This window comes from Xiphophorus maculatus, chromosome 6 (assembly GCF_002775205.1).
Source record: "Xiphophorus maculatus strain JP 163 A chromosome 6, X_maculatus-5.0-male, whole genome shotgun sequence".
In the NCBI taxonomy this organism is placed as follows: Eukaryota; Metazoa; Chordata; class Actinopteri; order Cyprinodontiformes; family Poeciliidae; genus Xiphophorus; species Xiphophorus maculatus.
Genome location: NC_036448.1, coordinates 23,021,639 through 23,040,111, shown reverse-complemented (window position 1 = coordinate 23,040,111; position 18,473 = coordinate 23,021,639). Strand labels below are relative to the sequence as shown.

The following is an 18,473-nucleotide window of genomic DNA, read 5'->3' as shown; positions in this document are numbered from 1 at the left end:
ACCCGGTTTTCCATCATTATTTCTAAGCACAATCCTTTGGTAAGCTAGCTGTAGCGCCGCACTTTGTTTACATGCAGTACCTCGCTGACCACTAAGGGGCGCCACCAGTGGTCTGGGGAAGTGTAATTCAGTGAATAATAGCACTTTTAATGCTCTTTTAGTCCAACTTTGCATTAAAAGTGTCATTGTTTACCGAATTACTCTTCATGACATAAACATTTATGAAGAATTGTTTATGTTCTTAACAGTGGAATATCAGTCTTATGCACAACGCTTCAAATAAAGTGGTATGAGATAAAACTCATCAGCATTTCCTTTTTAAAAAGTCGCCCAGCTTTGGCTGATAAGAGTAGAAAACATCAGCTTCAGTGTTGAAGAAGCACATCGAACACCAAACTGGCTATCTGTGTTTTCTCAGGACGATAAGGATGAAGATATGTGCGAGGAAGAGAAGCAGAGTGGAAACAGACTGAGTAACTCGGCCAACAGGAAGAGGCAGCTCTGGTGGGAGTCTCGCCAGGGCACGGATGAGAAGAACGTACGTCAGGGTTGCAATGCACGCATGAGCAGCCTTGTATTGATTATCGGACATTTGATTAAGTAAACATGATCCTGTTTGTTATCTAATGTGAAAGGTGCTGGGAATCCAAATAGCTAGTTTAACTGCTGAAGAACCTGCTCACAAGGCAAATAACTCGTTTTTATTCTAAAACTAAACAATCAATAATATTTTAGGTGAGCAGAAAACTAGCTGTAATATGATAACCTGCAGCTGTTTATTTTCTAGCTTCATTACTCGTTCTGTTTCAGTGTGATAAATGATCCTATTCTCCCAAACACACTTTCTGACAATGTTCTTAAATCAAAGTGTGTAGTCTGTCCCTGGCGGCCATCTGCAGCAGTCTGGAAGCTTTTAGTAAGAACACACAGATGAGCCGCTGGCTGGATTTACAAAGTCGCTCCACTCGGCTTTGTTTCTGCTTATCAGTGACTGTAAAGAACAAGGAGGTCCTTTGACTTCAGCAGCTCATCGATAACACGCCTCGCCTTGTATGCTCTGTTTTTGCTCCTAGCTTCTCTCCACCCAGGATGGAATCAGTACTACTGAGGTGCGGCTGCTCTGGATGTGTTTTTAAATCTATTCTCTACTCCTTTTGTGGTCTTCTGAGAAAAAATGAATGAATACTTTCTGCTTTTCAGACTGCATCCTCATATACAGTGCTACAAAAAACATAATAATTAGACTTTTAGTGGCTGTGTTTCCATACAGACACGTTGCAGCATGACGTCACACACGCAAGATCCCGCCTCCATCGCCCAAAAGCTGCTCGCTAACGATGACTAGCACTGGTTTTAGCTGTCAAGTTGGCAACATATTGTGCAAAATGTTAAATGTGCGATATATGTAAAAGAAAACGGGATGCAGTGCTTTGCTACTAGTTGTGAACAAGGTCAGGAAATTAAAGTTTTAATTTAGAAAAATAAAAGCGAGGGAGAGGGACGTAATTCAGTTATGCTAGCTTGACTTTGACAACCTTAACATATAGATGTGCTGCGGAATTTGGTGTGTTTTGGTTCAGTTAAAAAATGAATAAATAAGGCAACCTAAACACCAACTGTGACAGATCGTCAGTAGAGAAATGTTGAAATTAGATAATCAACCATTTCTGTGTTAATTAGCTCATTTAAAGGGCAGCTAATCTACCACAGCGATCACTTAATGGACATCAAGCCTAAAACCATAAAATTGTAACGGACTGAATGTCTGTGTGGGTGGGAAATGTTTGCGTGTTTTTTAATGTTGAATCCTGAAACATTAGTTTAGCTGTTGTCAGCGAGTTGCTATGGCAACGAGTCCATGCGTAGCGAGAGAAAAGAAGAACACAGTGGTTTTGAGTTGTTCTTCAATGTTTTTTGTGTGTTATGTTTCCCTTTCCTGCACTAAATTAATAATATCTACATCTCCAGGTTTCATTTTGATTGTTTTACCGTAGCAGTGCAGTTATGGGTGGCATGTAAAAGAATCGTCTTTTTGCCCTACAATGTTGTGCGCATGCGCAAAAATTTCCGGATGTAACGTGTCGATAACTGCGCAATTTGACATTTCAAAAGTAAACTCGCTTAATAAAAACACGCCAATTAAAAAAAAAAAAAAAGTTTTTGTGCTAGGATGAGGTATTTTCTCTGGCCGTATCAAAATATGTGTATTTTCCAAGACTGCAAAGGACACACTTTTTTTTAACATCAAATGAGTCACAATAACCAAATGATGTCACTGGTGCAAGCTACAACGAAGAAGACGACAGTAATTTTATTTTTTTATAGGAACAGATACAAAAACATGGATCAAAATAATCTAATGCTTTCATAAGACTGTATATAGCCATCGCTACTTCACAATACTCGTCCCTAGAAGGACCTGTAACAGTTGATTAAAATGAAAAGTTAAGATCAACAGTAAAAACAATAATATGATGAAAAAGACATTAAACAATATACTGAAACGATATACTTTTATACTGAAACAAAACAATTACTATATTTAAAAACGAGTACAATTCTGGTTCATCTGTAGCCAATTCTTAAGCCTTGAATTGAATATTTTAATGTGAATTATGATCTTACAATCAGAGGTAATGAGAAGTAGTTGGAGGACGATGCTGCTGCATGTTTTGTAACTACTTACTGTGCGAAAACCATATTCACGTGTGATTTTAATTACGTTTTCTGTTTAATTAAAACATCAAAATTGGGGTTTTTTGACATTACTGGATTATCAACAAGTGTTTTGCACACATTTATAATGGAGACATGGCTACTGTCAAAATACACCTTCAGTGTCAACACTTCAGGAAAACATAGCATGTATAAATTCATCTGTTGCAAATTTGCAGCTGTAGTTCCCTCATTTTTTAAAGCAAAGAAAAGGAAAAAATATTCCCTAGATGAAGTCCTTTTCATAGCAAGATTATAAGGAACTTGAATCTGAAATGCAGTGTGAAAAGCAGCAATAAAACTTTCCTTTGCCCTGCAAAGACATTGCATAGTAACAAACTATTAACTGAAATGACCAGAAATTGTAATAAATTTGCTACTAATGGAAAAACAGAGTAATTAGGCGCCTGTCTAATTAATTCAAAATTATCTCACACAGTTGCTCTGTTTTGCCTTTGCAAGGCTGAGTGTTTCACAGTAGCATAATCCCTTAGCGTCTGTGTTTTTGTAGTTAGATTGATTTTAGTTTCTGATTCCGATCCTCAGGTTGTTCCCACCCCAAACGGGACGTCTTTTGACTTCGTCACCACTGAAAATGGACCGGCGTCTCTGGACTTGTACTCAACCCCCCAGTATAAACTGGACAAGCTCAGTGATGGAACAGGTGAGCCAAGCAACGGTAGAAATGCTGGAAAACTAATTACATTTTAGATTTATTCCTCATGGACTGAATGTTAGAAAGGTTTCTAGATTAAATTGCTTCTCATTTATTTACATTTAAACAGCTTTCATGTTTAATATCTGTTTCTCACCACATAAAAAGATAAAAGTGGAGAAGAAACTGCTCAGATGCTGGCGTGAAAACAAGATGCGAGTGGCCCAAAAAAATAATAATAATAATTGAAAAGCCTCCAGAATACCTGAAGAACAAATACCTATAGCTTTGGGTTTTTTTTTTACCCCTCCAGGGGTCTTTTGTGGGCTCTAGTGCCCCTTATATGATAGTAGGCTGACAGGAAACAGGGAAGGAGAGGGGGGAAGACATGCGGCAAATGTCGTCGGGTCCGGGAGTCGAACCCGCGACGGCCGTGTCGAGGACTGAAGGCCTCCAAATACGGGTCGCGCCAACCGCTACGCCACCACGACACGCCCCCATACCTATAGTTTTTAAAGTTTATTTACTGCTGAGGTGAGGCATTGGATTGTAGAAACAAGATCAATAAGCTGATCTTAAATAACTCAACTGATTCTTAATTTTCATGAGCTCATAACATAAAAGAAGAAAAGTGCCAAACTAAAAATGACCTTTCCTTACTTTGACTTACCTTTCTTTAGCTTTTCTTAGTTTGTCTTAGCTTAGAATTGGTTTGTTTACTTTGTTTGTCATTTTAGCTTAGTTCAGCTAATCTTATTTTCAGTTTAGTGTCGCTGGGCTTATTTTAGTTTTATTTAGCGTAGCTTAGCTCGCCGATCTTTAGCTTAGCTTATCTTTTCCTCACTTCTTTATTTTCAATCTCTTGCTATGTTAGCTCAACTTAGCTAATTGTACTGTAGCTTATCTTCTCTTTTCCTAGTGTTTTGATCTTTTCTTATCTTGCCTTACATTTTCTAATCTTATGCTAGCTTAATTTAGCTAATTTTATCTTATCTTATTTTACCTACTTGTAGATTACCTTAGCTAATCTTTCACTTTACATTATTTAAGATTCACTGAGGTATCTCACCTTAGCTTGTCGTGTGTTAGCTTACCTTGTCTGACCTTCCCTTATATAGGACAAAAGGGCTATAATACAAGCTAATAAAAGCTAATATTAGGTTTTATTAGCTTAGTTTATCTTGTCTTTCATACTGTAACCTAGCATAGCCTCACTTTAGGCTCTTTTAGTTTATCTTATTTTAGTTTATGTTAACCTTTGTTTGTTTATATTAGTTTAACTTTTCTTAATTTAACTTAATTCGCTTTTAGCATTGATTGTTTTAGTCTATCTTTTTATTTTTATTCATAAAGATTCATTCTCTCTCCACACCAGAATGAGTATTTTTAAAAAGTGATTTTTTTTCTCTCTGCATGCAACAGTCAGAGGAAAATAATGTTTTTTTTATTTTAAAAACACAGATTAAAACAAAATGCTTTCCAATTTTTCTACATTTTCAATCATGTAGACTGGATATTAGGACTTTAAAAAAAAAATCAATAACAGAGTCCCACTTTGTACATGCTCACTTGATTTTTTTATCATCCAACCAGAGAAGAAAGACGAGTCTGTGTATGAAGTGAGCTTGCCTCCTGAGGATTCAGCACTGAAGGAATCAGAAGAAGAAGAAGAGAATGACATTAAGAAAAAAGGAGTCGGCGCGATGGTGAAAGTTTTCCATTTCATCATGAAACAGAGCTACATCTGTGCTCTAATAGCTATGATGGTGAGTGAAGCAAATGCCAGGTGGAGTAACATTTAATAGGAACATGATCTATTTGTTTGATTTCTATTTTTTCCATAAAGAGAAACATGGTAAATTTCATCCTATAGTTTACTACTAAAATGGACAGCTCAGTAGCTAGCCTTAGTGCCTTATTTTTAAAGGCAACCTATTGAGCAAAATTCACATTTTGCATATTTTTATACATTTATTTTGGTCTCAAGTGCTTTAAAAAAAACAACTAGATGTTTTCTGCTAATAACTTAATGTTTTTTGGTGTCTGGAAAATGAGACATTTCAAAAAACCTCCAGAATGAAATCAGCAGACACTGCCCGTTACCTAGCAACCTCAGAAGCCCCGCCCGTTACTTAGCAACCAAGCAGAGCTCCATGGCCAGCAGCAGCTAATTTGGACTTAAAGTGACAAGACACCCTAAAATAAACAGCTCATTCTGAAAGGAGCAGACTGAAATCTCATGATCTAAGAATGATTTTGTGCAAAAAATTTAATGAACATGTTTAGTATAGACCATAAATCTATCCTGATCTGTTCAAGGAAGCTTTAGGTAAATTTTCTTAGTGTTATACTTTTATACTGTTTTTGTTTTCACACTGGACATTTAAACAGCTCATAGTATGAACTTAATTAGAGTGGATCCTGTCATAATGGCCATGTTTAGTTGTCAGACAGTGGAAGATAAACATGAAAATGGGAGCATAACATTTTAGAACAATAAAGTAAGGTGGAATATTCTGTGTTAATGCTGTTATTTTTTACTAATAAATGTGAACACCGGGTCGTCTGCAGGCGTGGAGCATCACCTATGTGAGCTGGCTGACCTTTGTCTTCCTCATGTGGTCGTGCGTCCTGTGGATGGTGAGGGACCGGCGGCGGTACGCCATGCTGTCGTCCCCCTTCATGGTGGCCTACGGCAACCTGGTGATCGTCCTGCAGTACATCTGGAGTTTTGAGAACATGACGCCGGTCGCAGGATTCTTTGTCTCGAAGAAGAACCCGTTCCACTCGCTTTCATCCAAGGTTTGGAAGCTGAAATTATTCTGTTTTTATTAAATTGTAAAACAAGCCAGAGCAGTGTAGTAAACTTCAGAGTGTGTTGGAATATCACTAACGATTTAAAGATTTTCCCCTTTGCGCCTTTTCTGCACGTGTGTTTATCCTTCAGGTGCTAGAAAGTGCAATAATATTTCATAACTACTGAAATTCACTATAAGCCGTCTGACAACCAGAACATCTGCTTTGATGTTTACACACTCAGTTCTGATTTATGGCTTGGACTGAACAGCTTTCCGTGGCTTTTGGCCAACAATAACTGGCTCTGGGTCGGCTCATGTAAACCGCAGTTAATTCATCACTTCGTAGGCTCTTCTTCTCTGAATGTCGTCGTTTTGTTGTGTCTAGATGTTGTGTCTGTTGACGTTCTGGTTGCTGCTGAGACAAACGCTAACAGAGCGACAGGAGAAGCTAAAAGAAGACAGCGCAGGTCTTTCAGACGTCTTTGTGGACGAACAGAAGAAAAAGGGTAAGAATTATGCTAATCCTAATTTTGTTTATATTAGTCAGTTCTTCCAGGATGTTGTGATTTTTTGTTTGATTGTTGCAGCTTAAAAGTACACATTTTGCAGCAACTTTTAAAAAAACGTTACATTTTTTCAAGCTTTATTTTTGCCTTAACGTAGTCTTTTATAAAAAGTTTAAATTACTCCACATATCCTTCCCATTATAGACAGAATTTTAACATAGTTTGTATTTAATATTTAAGTGAATACAACATTTTTATTATCTTCTTTAAATAGCACCTTAATACACATAACATCATGTCCAAGGAAGTTGTAAAAGTGCAAAATGAATACATTTTGTTCAACCAAGTTAACATGATCTGTGTACACATTATAAGCAAATCATACAGAACATCTTGAACTAGTCTAGCAAAAAAAAGGACAAACGACTAATCGAATTAATTGTGATTAATTGATTATCAAAACAATTGTCAACTAATTAATAATCGATTAACTGGAATATACAGACTCAATTTGTTATACAGTCTTAATTTGTTAATTTGTTACGTCTTAATTTGCTGAAAGAACAACAAATTTAGACGTAATTAAGTCAAAACTGTACAAAAAAAATAAACATTTTGCATTTAAAATAAAAGAAAAAACGTATTTGTCTGTAAATATGTTATACCCGGATCTCAAGCGGCATTTTAAGCTTCACTGAGTTTAAATTTTGTAAAAAAAATATCTCTTATTAGGCACGTTTTGCTATTTACTAATAGCAAAATTATTTATTAATGCAACAAATAAACTAATTAGTAGATCCAATTATTTTATCTACAAATAATGCAAAAATTTTTTTATATTTGCTTATTTGTATTTCTACAATTGTGTAAAAAAAAAAAAAAAAGGTTTAAGAGGTTAAATAAATAGCTTGCAGAGTGTGACAATTTACTTCTCAGATTAATCATCAGAATAATCGATTACTAAAATAATAATTAGCTGCTGTCCAAAATCAAATCAAATCAAATTTTATTTGTATAAGACATTTAAGCAACAAGGCAGTTCAAAGGGCTTCACATCATAAAAAATGTTGTCGTTTAGCTTCACTCGTGGTTTGGCTTTCTAGAGACGTCGTGAAACAGGAAGTGAAATTAGAAGTGGGCTACGAGGATTGGTCAAAATTCAGCCTGTCTTGCAGTGATTGGTCAGATTTGTGGAACGGTTGTAATGATTGGTGAAAATTATCAAAATTTGTGAATGATGAGTGAAAACAAAAGAAATAAAATAATCACCACTTCTGTTTTGTCTTAAATATGTGGCTTCTTGCAGATAAATGCAAGATATTTTTAAAGAACTCTTCCTGGTGTTTATGCTCTTATAGAGGAGGAGGAACCAGAGGAGGGAGGAGAGCAGGACCTCATGCAGGTTCTGGGCGGCCTGGTGATGAGCGTTCTGGTCAAATACTGGATCTACATCTGTGGCGGGATGTTTTTCATCGTCAGCTTCGAAGGAACCATCGTCATGTACAAGATCATCTACATGATGATGCTGCTCTCCTCTGTGGCGCTCTATCAGGTACCCACACCAGTGCCTTGCTAAATTTCCTCTTATAAAACATGTTAAATCAGTCCTTATTATAAGCAATAACAGCTACTTTTAAAAACGCACAATTAAAGTGTTATTTTGAAAGACATAATAACACTTATGTCCTTAAATGAATAAGTAAAAATATTTTGGTTAAGGTTTGTCTGGTATAAAACATCTCTGTCAGATTTTTACAGAACCTGTAAAGATCTAAAGTCAGATTTACAGTGCTTAAAGGGGCCTTTCATGCACTTTTTGCGTATTACATGTCTCAACACTTCCTTTTGGGTCTCAACTGACTCTAAACACAACTCAAGTTCTTCAAAAACCCAACCAGACAATAAGTTCATGTTTTTTAGTGTCTTGATAATGAGCTGTTTCAAAAACCTCCCGTACATGCTTATACCGTTACCTAGCAACCCCAGCCGAGCCCAGCCCCGTTACCTAGCAACCCAGCGCAGCTCCAGCACATTTAATCAGCTGCACAATGGCTGCTGGAAAAGACTAGTTGTTTTGTTGTTGACTTACTACTCAGAAATCACTTTCTGGGTTTTGGTTGGTTGTGCAGGAGGCTCTACTTCTGCTTTTCAAAGATGTATGGTTCTGTAATTTTGCATCTGTTTGCAGCCATTTTCACATGTGGGTGTAAACGTTGAGTTGGTGGGCGTGGCCAGCAGCAGCTTATTTGGATTTAAAGTGAAAAGACCCAGAACAGGCAGAACTAAGCAGAAAATCTCATCATGCAAGAATAATTTTGTGCATAAGACCATAGACCTGTTCAAGGAAGCATAAGAGGTCACCTTTAAGCAAAGATTGAGTCTGTTAGTGACACTGAGTGGCATTTACTTAATGTTTTATCCCTCAAAAGACAAACAGATGTATGTTTCTATGAAACACTATGAAATAAACTTTAACATCCATAGAATATGAAGGTCCTATTAAATTTAATCTCTTTTAGTTTTGAATCCTGACATCTTGTGCTACATTTTAATTTAAAACCCAGTGATATCAGACAATCCAATGGCTGCTGTTTGCTCCAGGTTCACTACGAGTGGTGGAGAAGGATCCTGAAGTACTTCTGGATGACTGTGGTGATGTACACCATGCTGGTCCTCACCATCGTCTACACCTTCCAGTTTGATGGATCCGACAACTTCTGGAAATCAGCGCTGAATGTGACGGACGACAAGTGAGTAACGACTGATCGGAGACGCAGGACGCCGACTCATCTCAGGTTTCCTTCCCAGCTGGATCTGAGCAAACAGCTTCGTCATCAAACCATTGATTTACCTGAAACGCCCTGGATTCTTTACCAACGTTTTCCACATGTGAACTGCTACTATTCAGGAAGAAGTTGATGTGGAAAAAAAACATGGATTTCACATGTAGGAACATTAGATTAATTTGTCATTGCAACAGGATCACGTCTGTCTCTTTAAAAAAAGAATGCATAAAAACGTCTCGTATAGGTTCTGCAGGTTTCACATTATATTTTGTGAAAAACATGGAAGAATTTCATTTGAAAAATTTTCCCACATGTGAAAAATATGTTGTAAAACGGTTCACATGTTTTATGTATGTTCAATGTCATTTCACTTGTTGAAATGATGTAGAATAGTAAAATGTGAAACACAAGAAAAGCTTCTGGACATAAAATGATTTTCAATGTATGTTTCACATTTGATCATAACATTTGAAAATGTTGTGGTCTAATACTAACATGTGAAATATTATATTGAAATGTGGGAAAATAATTAACATGTGTAGGATTTTACATGTGAACTGTTTTCACATGTTGAGATGACATACAGTACCAAAATGTGAAACACAAGAAAAGTTTTGCACGTAAATAGATATGAAGTTTATGATTCACATTTAAAAAAATTATAATCTAATTATAACATGTGAAGCACCTGGGAACAATTTCCCACATATTTCACATTATATGTGGAAGTAGTGGCAACACATAAAAGAAAACCTTGCACATGTGAAATCATTTCCATCTGGGGTTCACATGTGGAAATTATATTATGTTTTAAAGTGATAAAACCGTTCACATGTGTAGCATTTCACATGTGAACTGTTTTTACATGTTGACATAGCATACAGTACCACCAAATGTGAAACACATGAGAAAAGCTTTTGCACATAAAAGGATTTGAAGTTTATATTTCACATTTGGATTTTTTTTTATCTAATAGTACTGTAAAAAAGTAAGATAACTTTTGAGATATGGAGCAGTTTCCCCTCATGTTTCACATGTAGAAATAATGTGATGTAGTTACAAGGAAAACCTTGCACATGTGAAATCATTTATAGCTTCACATGTGGAAAATACATATTAGTGGTAACATGTGGGAAACAGTTCACATTTGTAGAGTTTCACATGTTGACATTTTGTAGAGTACGGTTTTGCATATAACAGTATTTTCAGAGTATGTTTCACATTTGGAAATTTTTATCATCTAATAGTAACATGTGAAGCACGTGGGAAAACATTTGACTTATGGAGCGGTTTTTCCTCATGTTTCACATGCGCAAGTAATGTGACATGTAAAACACATAAAGGAAAACCTTGCACATATGAAATCTTATCCAGCATGGATTTCACATGTGAAAAGTATATTATGTTGTAATATGTGGGAAAATGATTAACATTTGTAGGATTTCATATGTTGAAATTTTATAGAGTAGTTTCTGCTCATTGAAGGATTGTCACTGTTTCAGTGTTCACATTTATATAATTTAATAGTAACATGTGAAACACATGGGAAACATTTGGAAACATTGCTTTAACTTCTAAAATTTGTGGATTTTTTTGTTAAACTCAGGAAATGTGTTTTTCCAATGTTTTTGTTTTATTCTAAAAATGTTTGATCTGTTGTAACTTGGTGCCATAATTTCATAGCTCCTTGCATTTAAGCGATGAGAAAATTAAAAATAAAAACAGTTTTACTTCATGTGTAACTCCAGATCTTCTCTTTTTGTTTTGTTATTTTAAATCTGTTGCAGGTTGAAGGACTTGGGTTTGGAGCGGTTTTCAGTTTCCATGCTGTTCACCCGGATCTTTATTCCCACTTCCTTCCTGCTGGTGTGTATCCTCCACCTGCACTATTTCCACGAACCCTTCCTGCAGCTCACCGACCTGCAGGCCGTGATAGCCAAAGAAGAAAGCACCATCTACAGGTGAGGCTAGATTCACATTTATTTTTAAGGAACAGCATAATTTTAAATTTATTTTGTAAAACTTCACAGGGATTGCTTATAAAGTTATAAAGTCCTGGAAGATTCTGTGGTGACCTGCGTATAGACCTAAAGATGAACTGTCAATGGTATGCTATTGTTGACAAAAATGTATAAAAAATGTTTGCGATTTTGAAGCTCTAACTAAAAAGATGCTTGCTATGTAATCCTTAAAAGTGTGAAATTTAATTAAATATTTTTGTGTGGTTCTGATAATTAATCAGGAAATTTTTTTCCCACATTCAGCGAATGTTTTATTTTTCAACTTAATCACGTTTTATACAAAATTAGACATACATTAAAAGATGTAAAAAGCAAATAATTAAATTCCTTTTTTAAAATAAAAATAAAAGTTTTATTACGTAAAATGCAGTAACAGCGTTCCTTTAGTGTACGCTTGATCATTTGTAGCAAAGGATGCATCTGCAACTAAAAAAATAATGTCTGCTAATGGATTAGTACATGGATAGCAATGTTTTATTATTTTCTTTTTATTAGAGAATTTGAACCAGGTGAAGCTAAAAACGGCACATTCAGAGTTCTGGGTAGAACATATTTACAGACAAAGAAGTTTTTTTTAGTTTAAATGCAAAATTTTTATGTTTTTTTGTTCAGTTTTGGCTTAATTACTGCTCTGACTGTGTTCTTTCAGTAAATGGCCTTTTTAGAGTCTGTATTACTCCAGTTAATGATTAATTGATCACTAAATTAGTTGATGATTACTTTAATAATCAATTAATCACAATTATTTTGATTAATTGTTTCAGCTCCAAGTTAATTAAAACATTTTCCAGGTCTGGACTGAGAAAATGAACAATATTTGGATTACAAATCCCTTTGTCACTGTCTAAATATCTTGTTTTTGATCAAACATGCAATGATGCCAATTGACAAAACGTTATCAGTCGTAGGACGCCCAGCTGATTTCTCATCCTGAGCAAGTATATGGTGACAGTGGAAAGGAACAACATCCTTTTAGCAAGAAGAAACCTCCAGCAGGAAACGGTTCAGTATGAGCGGCCAACTGCAGCAACAGATGAAGGATGCAGTTAAATTACAAGTTAGCTTGCAATGCTAATAGTAGTTAGCATAAAGTTAGCAAATCCCATTGGTGTTCCCACTTGTAACTGAGACATGATTAAAAATAATAGGTAACTTTAGAAGTAAAGTAAATGGAAAACGCCACAGCAACAACAATTTTCCCCATTTTCCTCAATTTTCTGAGTTTATATTGTCATCTTTTTGGCCGTTGTTCCTTATAGCAACTAAATTTTTTGTATTTACCTCACAGATAATTAATAACCAAAATGTCTTTCACTAGCACCAGGGGCATCAAGGGCATTTGTCCTACAGTTTGATAATAATGGCTCTTTAATAATTTGGACCATTGAGGAGACATATGCCCAAGAAGACAAACTTTCCTTAATTTTTGTCAGTTCTATTTATTTATTCAAAGGTAAAATGATAAAATGATCCGTCACTCAGATGGAAAACACTGAGCTCACGTACAAAATTATATTTTGCTGGTTATTTTTAAATATTTAAAAACCAACTATAAATAAATACTTTTTTTTTTCTATTTGGTTGTTCTCTGAATAACATAAAAACATATAAAATGCTGACTAGTATTTCACTGCTACTTCCTGGTTTTATAATAAATATAAGTTAGTTAGACATGAGGATGAAGCCAATGTTGAAGCCACTTTTCTTCAAATTTTCTCCAGTAGAACCAGTGCGCTCACCAGTTTGAGCCCTGGTTGTTCAGTTTATTTCTTGTGGGTTTCCTTCTTGTTTCGCCGCTCCTGACCTGTGACCCGCTGCCATACTTTCTCTGCCGCCCTTCTCTCACAGCCACATTAAAGTCAGAGAACGTGTCGATTTGATCATAAATAGGTGGGTATCTGCTCGCTTTTTCTCTGGTCCCCATCTTCAGCTCCGTTCACCTCCCAGCGTCTCCGGATGTGTCCTTCCCGTCCCCAAACCTTCCCTCTTCCCTTGTTTTTGGACTCTACCGTTGCTGCACAGTAGTCACTTTCCCCTGGATTTGAGATGTTTCACGTCACACGACTGTTTTCCTTTTCAGGTGTTTTAATTTTTGCCTTTTGCTTGTAGCCCTAAAACGTTCTTAAGACATAAATTCCTCTAACTCAGGGTGTCAAACTCATTTTCATGAGCCGGTTGTGCCAGAATGTTTTGATAAAACCGTAAACTGTTGAAGTATTAATAAATAGCTGTTTGTGCATTCAATTATTACTTAAGGTAGATAAGGTTAACAATTCAATATTATTTAATTAATCTCTTCACGCTAATCAGTCCCTCCAGAATCTCATGATTGTTTTTGTGATTTTTTTTTTTTTTTTGCAATGAAAATCAGTGATTTAGAAATATTTCCAAAACATTTTGCAATATTTGAGCTCATGTAAATGTGTTTTTTTTCTTACTTGCCACATTAATCATGGACTACACTGCAAAAACAGTGGTACCAGGTATTTTTGTCTAGTCTTTAGTGCAAATATCTTAATACATGTGAAATTAGACACAAGTAACTTTTCAGCAAAGTATAGCAGCTTTTTTAAGTAAATAATTCCTTAATATTATTAAAAACAATCCACTGGCAGAATATTTAAGTCATAATAAGACATTTTTCCCATGTTAAAAGTGAAATAATTTGCCAGTAGGACATGTTTTAAATCAATATTAAGGAACTATGTCTTAAAAAGCTCATATTTCTTGCTGAAAAGTTACTTGTAAGTTTGTTTCATCTAATTTCGAGTGCAAACTAAGATATTTGCACAAGAAAGTAGACTTGGTAACATTTTGTGTTTTTGCAGTGTATAACTTAACGGTGTGTAAGCTTGAGGCAGCAGAGTAGTAGATGTAAGAAATATTTTTATTTCCACCTGCAAAGTGGAGATGGTATCACTTAAATCCAATGTTTTTGACCATCTTTACTGAAAATTTTCAATAAACTCATATTTATAGATTTATAGGTTTTGTTCAGTTCACGTGAATTTTCGCGATTTTGGAATCCTTAAAAATTTGAGGGACTGATTCATGTAATTAGGCAGTATACAGATAAAAACTGTTTTGATTTGATTAATAAAATGCTATTTAATCACTGAACTGTTCTCGTGAAGGTTGTATTTATTATTTATGCGACCCTTTGGGGCCTCATAAGAAGCTACCGTGGGCCAGATTTGGCCCCCGGGCCTTGAGTTTGACATATGATTTAACAGAAGTATTTTTTTCAGCATGTTTGGATCTGTGAGAACGTCATCTTTCTCCTCAGTACCTTCCCAATGACCCACCACCCCTCTGTCCTCCCGACCTCCCAGTTTTCCTGCTTTTTAAAATCTGTGTGGATCTCTGAGTGATTTTCAGGTCTGATCTCCGACTCGTTAATATTCACATCTGTGTAACTTTATTGTCCTGAGCAGCATCAAAGAAAAAATTCCTTCTCAACAGAGCAAGTAAGTGTTGACTGCTGGATGGCAGAATGCTTGCCTTGATATGCGGCCGGTTTATGAAAGCCAAACCCGAACTTTGACGGCGCTCCATTGCCTGAGGAGACTTTGAACGGCTCTCCTGCCTCCCTTCAGCTGCTATTTAACTGCTGCAAGAAGAAAGTGATGGAATACCATTGATTGTTGTAAAGAATGCAGAGGGAATGTGCACTGCTTTATAATAACAATGCTGATGAAACACTGCGCAGGTAGCAGTCTGAGGCTGAGGAATCCCGATTTAACTTCTGCATCAATGTGAATGAGTTGGTATTGTTTTAATATACTTATGAGGACTTTGTTTCTTTAAATTAATTCATCAAAAAACGACTTTACCGAGTTTCATTCATGGAAATTATTTCTGCATGTCAGTGCAGATCTGCTGCGTTTTTTGCCTCCACAGCTTTAGAGCTGCAGCTTCTTTTTATTGACAATAAAAGCAAACTTCTAATGAGTTGTTGATGCTTGATAAACTTTCTCCCGCAAAAAAGTTAATAGGATTTGTCCCAAAAACAAATATCTCAGCTTTTTCTTTCTAGTGTGAAACACTTAAAGGAAAAGAGCAGTTTGGCAGCCCTGCAATTAACTGTTTTTGGCGATTAATCGATTATACTGACAATTAATTGATTAATTGATTTTAAAAATTCTGCAGATTTTTTGTTTAAGCCTTTTTATACAATATTAGAAATTCATTGAAATATGCAAATAAACAAATAATTCAGGAAAATACATATTTTGTTGCCTAAAATGGCATTTTTTAGTGAACACTTGATCATTTGTAGCAAAAGATGCATCTGCAGCTCAAAAAATACTTTCGATATTGTGAAAAGTTCAGCTGTTTCTGCTTGACTTGACATCCATCCGTGGTAGGATTGAGCTGATGATTATTTTTAGGATTAACTGATTAATAAATGGATAACGAGGTGCTTAATAGGAGATTTGTTGTACAGAATTTGAACCAGGTGAAGCTAAAACTGCAACGCGACAAGTTTTGGATGAACATATTTACAGACGGTGGCATTTTTTAAAATGTTAAATGCAAAATTTATAGCTTTTTTGACTGTCTATTCTCCAGTTAATGATTAATCGATTACTTAATTAGTTGACAATTCTTTAAAGATTAAATAAATCGCAATTAGTCGTTTCAAACAGATGTTCTTAAAAAGTGTCATTGAAATAATTGTGCCCATTTACAATCACAATGTTTTGGGTTTTTTTTTACAAGACATTTATGTCATAAAATAAAGCTTCAGATGTCTCTTTAGGTCCAACTGAGACTCAAAATGGACGGAAACACACCAGTTTGTGAAAAGTAATTCAAAGTACAGAAAAAAAGTGACTTTATATTGTATTGAAGAGGTTTCTTATCACTTTTTCTTATCTAAAAAGTGATATTTAGATAAGAACAGTAACACAAATTCATCAGCTAATCAGAATGATATGCAGGTTACGAACTGCATGATGGTCAGTTATGTTTTTTGGTTAAAACAAGTTAGTTCATTTATTGAAGTTACTCACAGTGGGTAGAGAATCCAGAAATTTTACTCAAACAAGAGTAGCGATACTTCATAATAAGGTCACTCAAGTAAAAGTAAAAAGTACAGAGTAGTAAAAAGAAGTTACACAAGTAAATGTAACTGATTAAATGTAACCACTTACTACCCAACTCTGCTGGTGTCATAATATTCCCTTTACTGAATAAATCCAGCTGTAGTTTTCCTACTTTTTGTGACTGGTGATTGGTGATTAAATTAACAAACAACAAGTCTACCTAATCTGCACCAGGGATTCAAAAAGAACGAAAAAATCCTTTTAGAGGATAGAAAAATAACCCAAGTACGAACTTTAAGGGCTGAAAGCAGACATTCCCAGAAGTCCTCATAAGTGTATTAAAGTGGACATGTGCAAACTGATATTTGCACATATATCCAGGTGACTAAATGTTGTTTTCATGTCTTCAGACTGGCGGAGCCCGCAGCGAGCCTGGAGGACCTCACCATGCTCAGCGCGAGCTCGGTGGAGGCGGCGCTGCCCAGGGAGAAGGAGGAGCTGGAGGCGGAGGAGCGGAGCTGGGGCCCGGGAAACGACAAGCAGCAGGCGCTCGTTTTGGTGGCCGACGCCAACATGAGCGACGAGAAACCCAAGAGCTTCTCCGACCAGTGCCAGTCCAGCACGGAGGAGAGCCAGCGCTGCAGCGCCGCGACAGAGCCGGAGCCAACCACGGAGCAGAGCTCAGGTACACAGCTACAAGGCAGCACTCTCCGAACAAAAAGAAACGCTATAAGTTTATATGTTTATGTATTAGTTCACCAAACAAAACAAAATGGAGAAGTTCAGATTTTAAACTAAAAAATGAATTAAAGAAAAGCTTGCGACTTTTACCTTAAAGGTGACCTGTTACGCTTCTTTGAACAGGTTGGTTCAAATAAGCGTCTCTATGCAAAACATGTTAGTTTACATTTTTTGCGCAAAATTGTTCTTAGATAATGAGATTTTAGTTGTTCAGTTCTGCCTATTTAGAGCTGTTTTGGGGCGTTTTGTCACTTTAAATCCAAATAAGGTGCTCCTGGCCATTACCCCGAACTCAACATTTACACTCACACATGAAAAAAGCTGAAAACAGATGCACAATTACACAACAGTACGTATCGGAAAAATAAAAGTGGAACCTCCTGCACGACCAACAAGAATACAGCAAGTTGTTTCTGAATGGTAAGTCAACAACAAAACACTTGTCTTTTTCAGCAGCCATTGTACAGCCATAAAACCAGCTGACCAAATGTGCTGGAGGTCAGCTTTGGTTGCTAGGTAACGGCACAGAGACTCAACAATTGGAAAGATTTTTAAACAGCTCACTTTCAAAACACCAAATGCCTCTTTTAGAAACAGTTGAGACCCAAATGGAAGAATAAAAATGTTCAAAATGAGACTTTTGTGGGCGTGCCGTGGTGGCGTAGTGGTTAGCGCAACCCATGTTTGGAGGCCTTCAGTCCTCGACGTGGCCGTCGCGAGTTCGACTCCCAGACCCAACAATATTTGCTGCATGTCTTCCCTCCTTTCCTTCCCCCTTTCCTGTCAGCCTACTTTCATATAAGGGACACTAGAGCCCACAAAAGACCCCCTGGAGTGGTAAAAAAAAGAAGAGACTTTTGCATAATCGGTCCCTTTTAATTACACCTGTTATACTGCAGGACCAACATTTTAACTTATGAATGTTCTAAAAATTAAACAAAATGAAGACTTAATAAATGTTTTATAGTGGCCTAGTCAAAGTCCAGACCTAAATTGGATTCAGATGCTGTGGCTTGACCTTGAACAAGCTCGTTATTCTCTAAAGCCCTTCAATGAGGCTTTAATTGAAACAAAATTTGCATAAAGGAGTCCAGAGCTGCGTAACTTGTTACATTTGTTCAATTACATTTACTTGAGTAACTTTACTTTTAGGAGTATGGACCTTACCACAGGGGCTGCTTTTCATTGGCTGATGCCCATTCT

General features: G+C 36.2%; 1 protein-coding gene across 2 annotated transcripts in view; it reads left to right on the top strand.

Annotated features, from left to right (window-relative positions):
• piezo2 (piezo type mechanosensitive ion channel component 2) overlaps window positions 1-18,473 on the top strand; it is a 125,879-nt gene that overhangs the window by 58,282 nt on the left and 49,124 nt on the right. The window contains exons 9-20 of one of the 2 annotated variants that reach the window (XM_023335477.1): window positions 419-538; window positions 1,074-1,109; window positions 3,262-3,379; window positions 4,964-5,136; window positions 5,942-6,172; window positions 6,554-6,674; window positions 8,033-8,226; window positions 9,276-9,424; window positions 11,248-11,421; window positions 13,330-13,371; window positions 14,916-14,948; window positions 16,940-17,214. In XM_023335477.1, the coding sequence (XP_023191245.1) occupies window positions 419-538; window positions 1,074-1,109; window positions 3,262-3,379; window positions 4,964-5,136; window positions 5,942-6,172; window positions 6,554-6,674; window positions 8,033-8,226; window positions 9,276-9,424; window positions 11,248-11,421; window positions 13,330-13,371; window positions 14,916-14,948; window positions 16,940-17,214 (1,666 nt within the window). The remainder of the gene's footprint in view (window positions 1-418; window positions 539-1,073; window positions 1,110-3,261; window positions 3,380-4,963; window positions 5,137-5,941; window positions 6,173-6,553; window positions 6,675-8,032; window positions 8,227-9,275; window positions 9,425-11,247; window positions 11,422-13,329; window positions 13,372-14,915; window positions 14,949-16,939; window positions 17,215-18,473) is intronic. The other variant, XM_023335478.1, reaches the window with a different exon arrangement.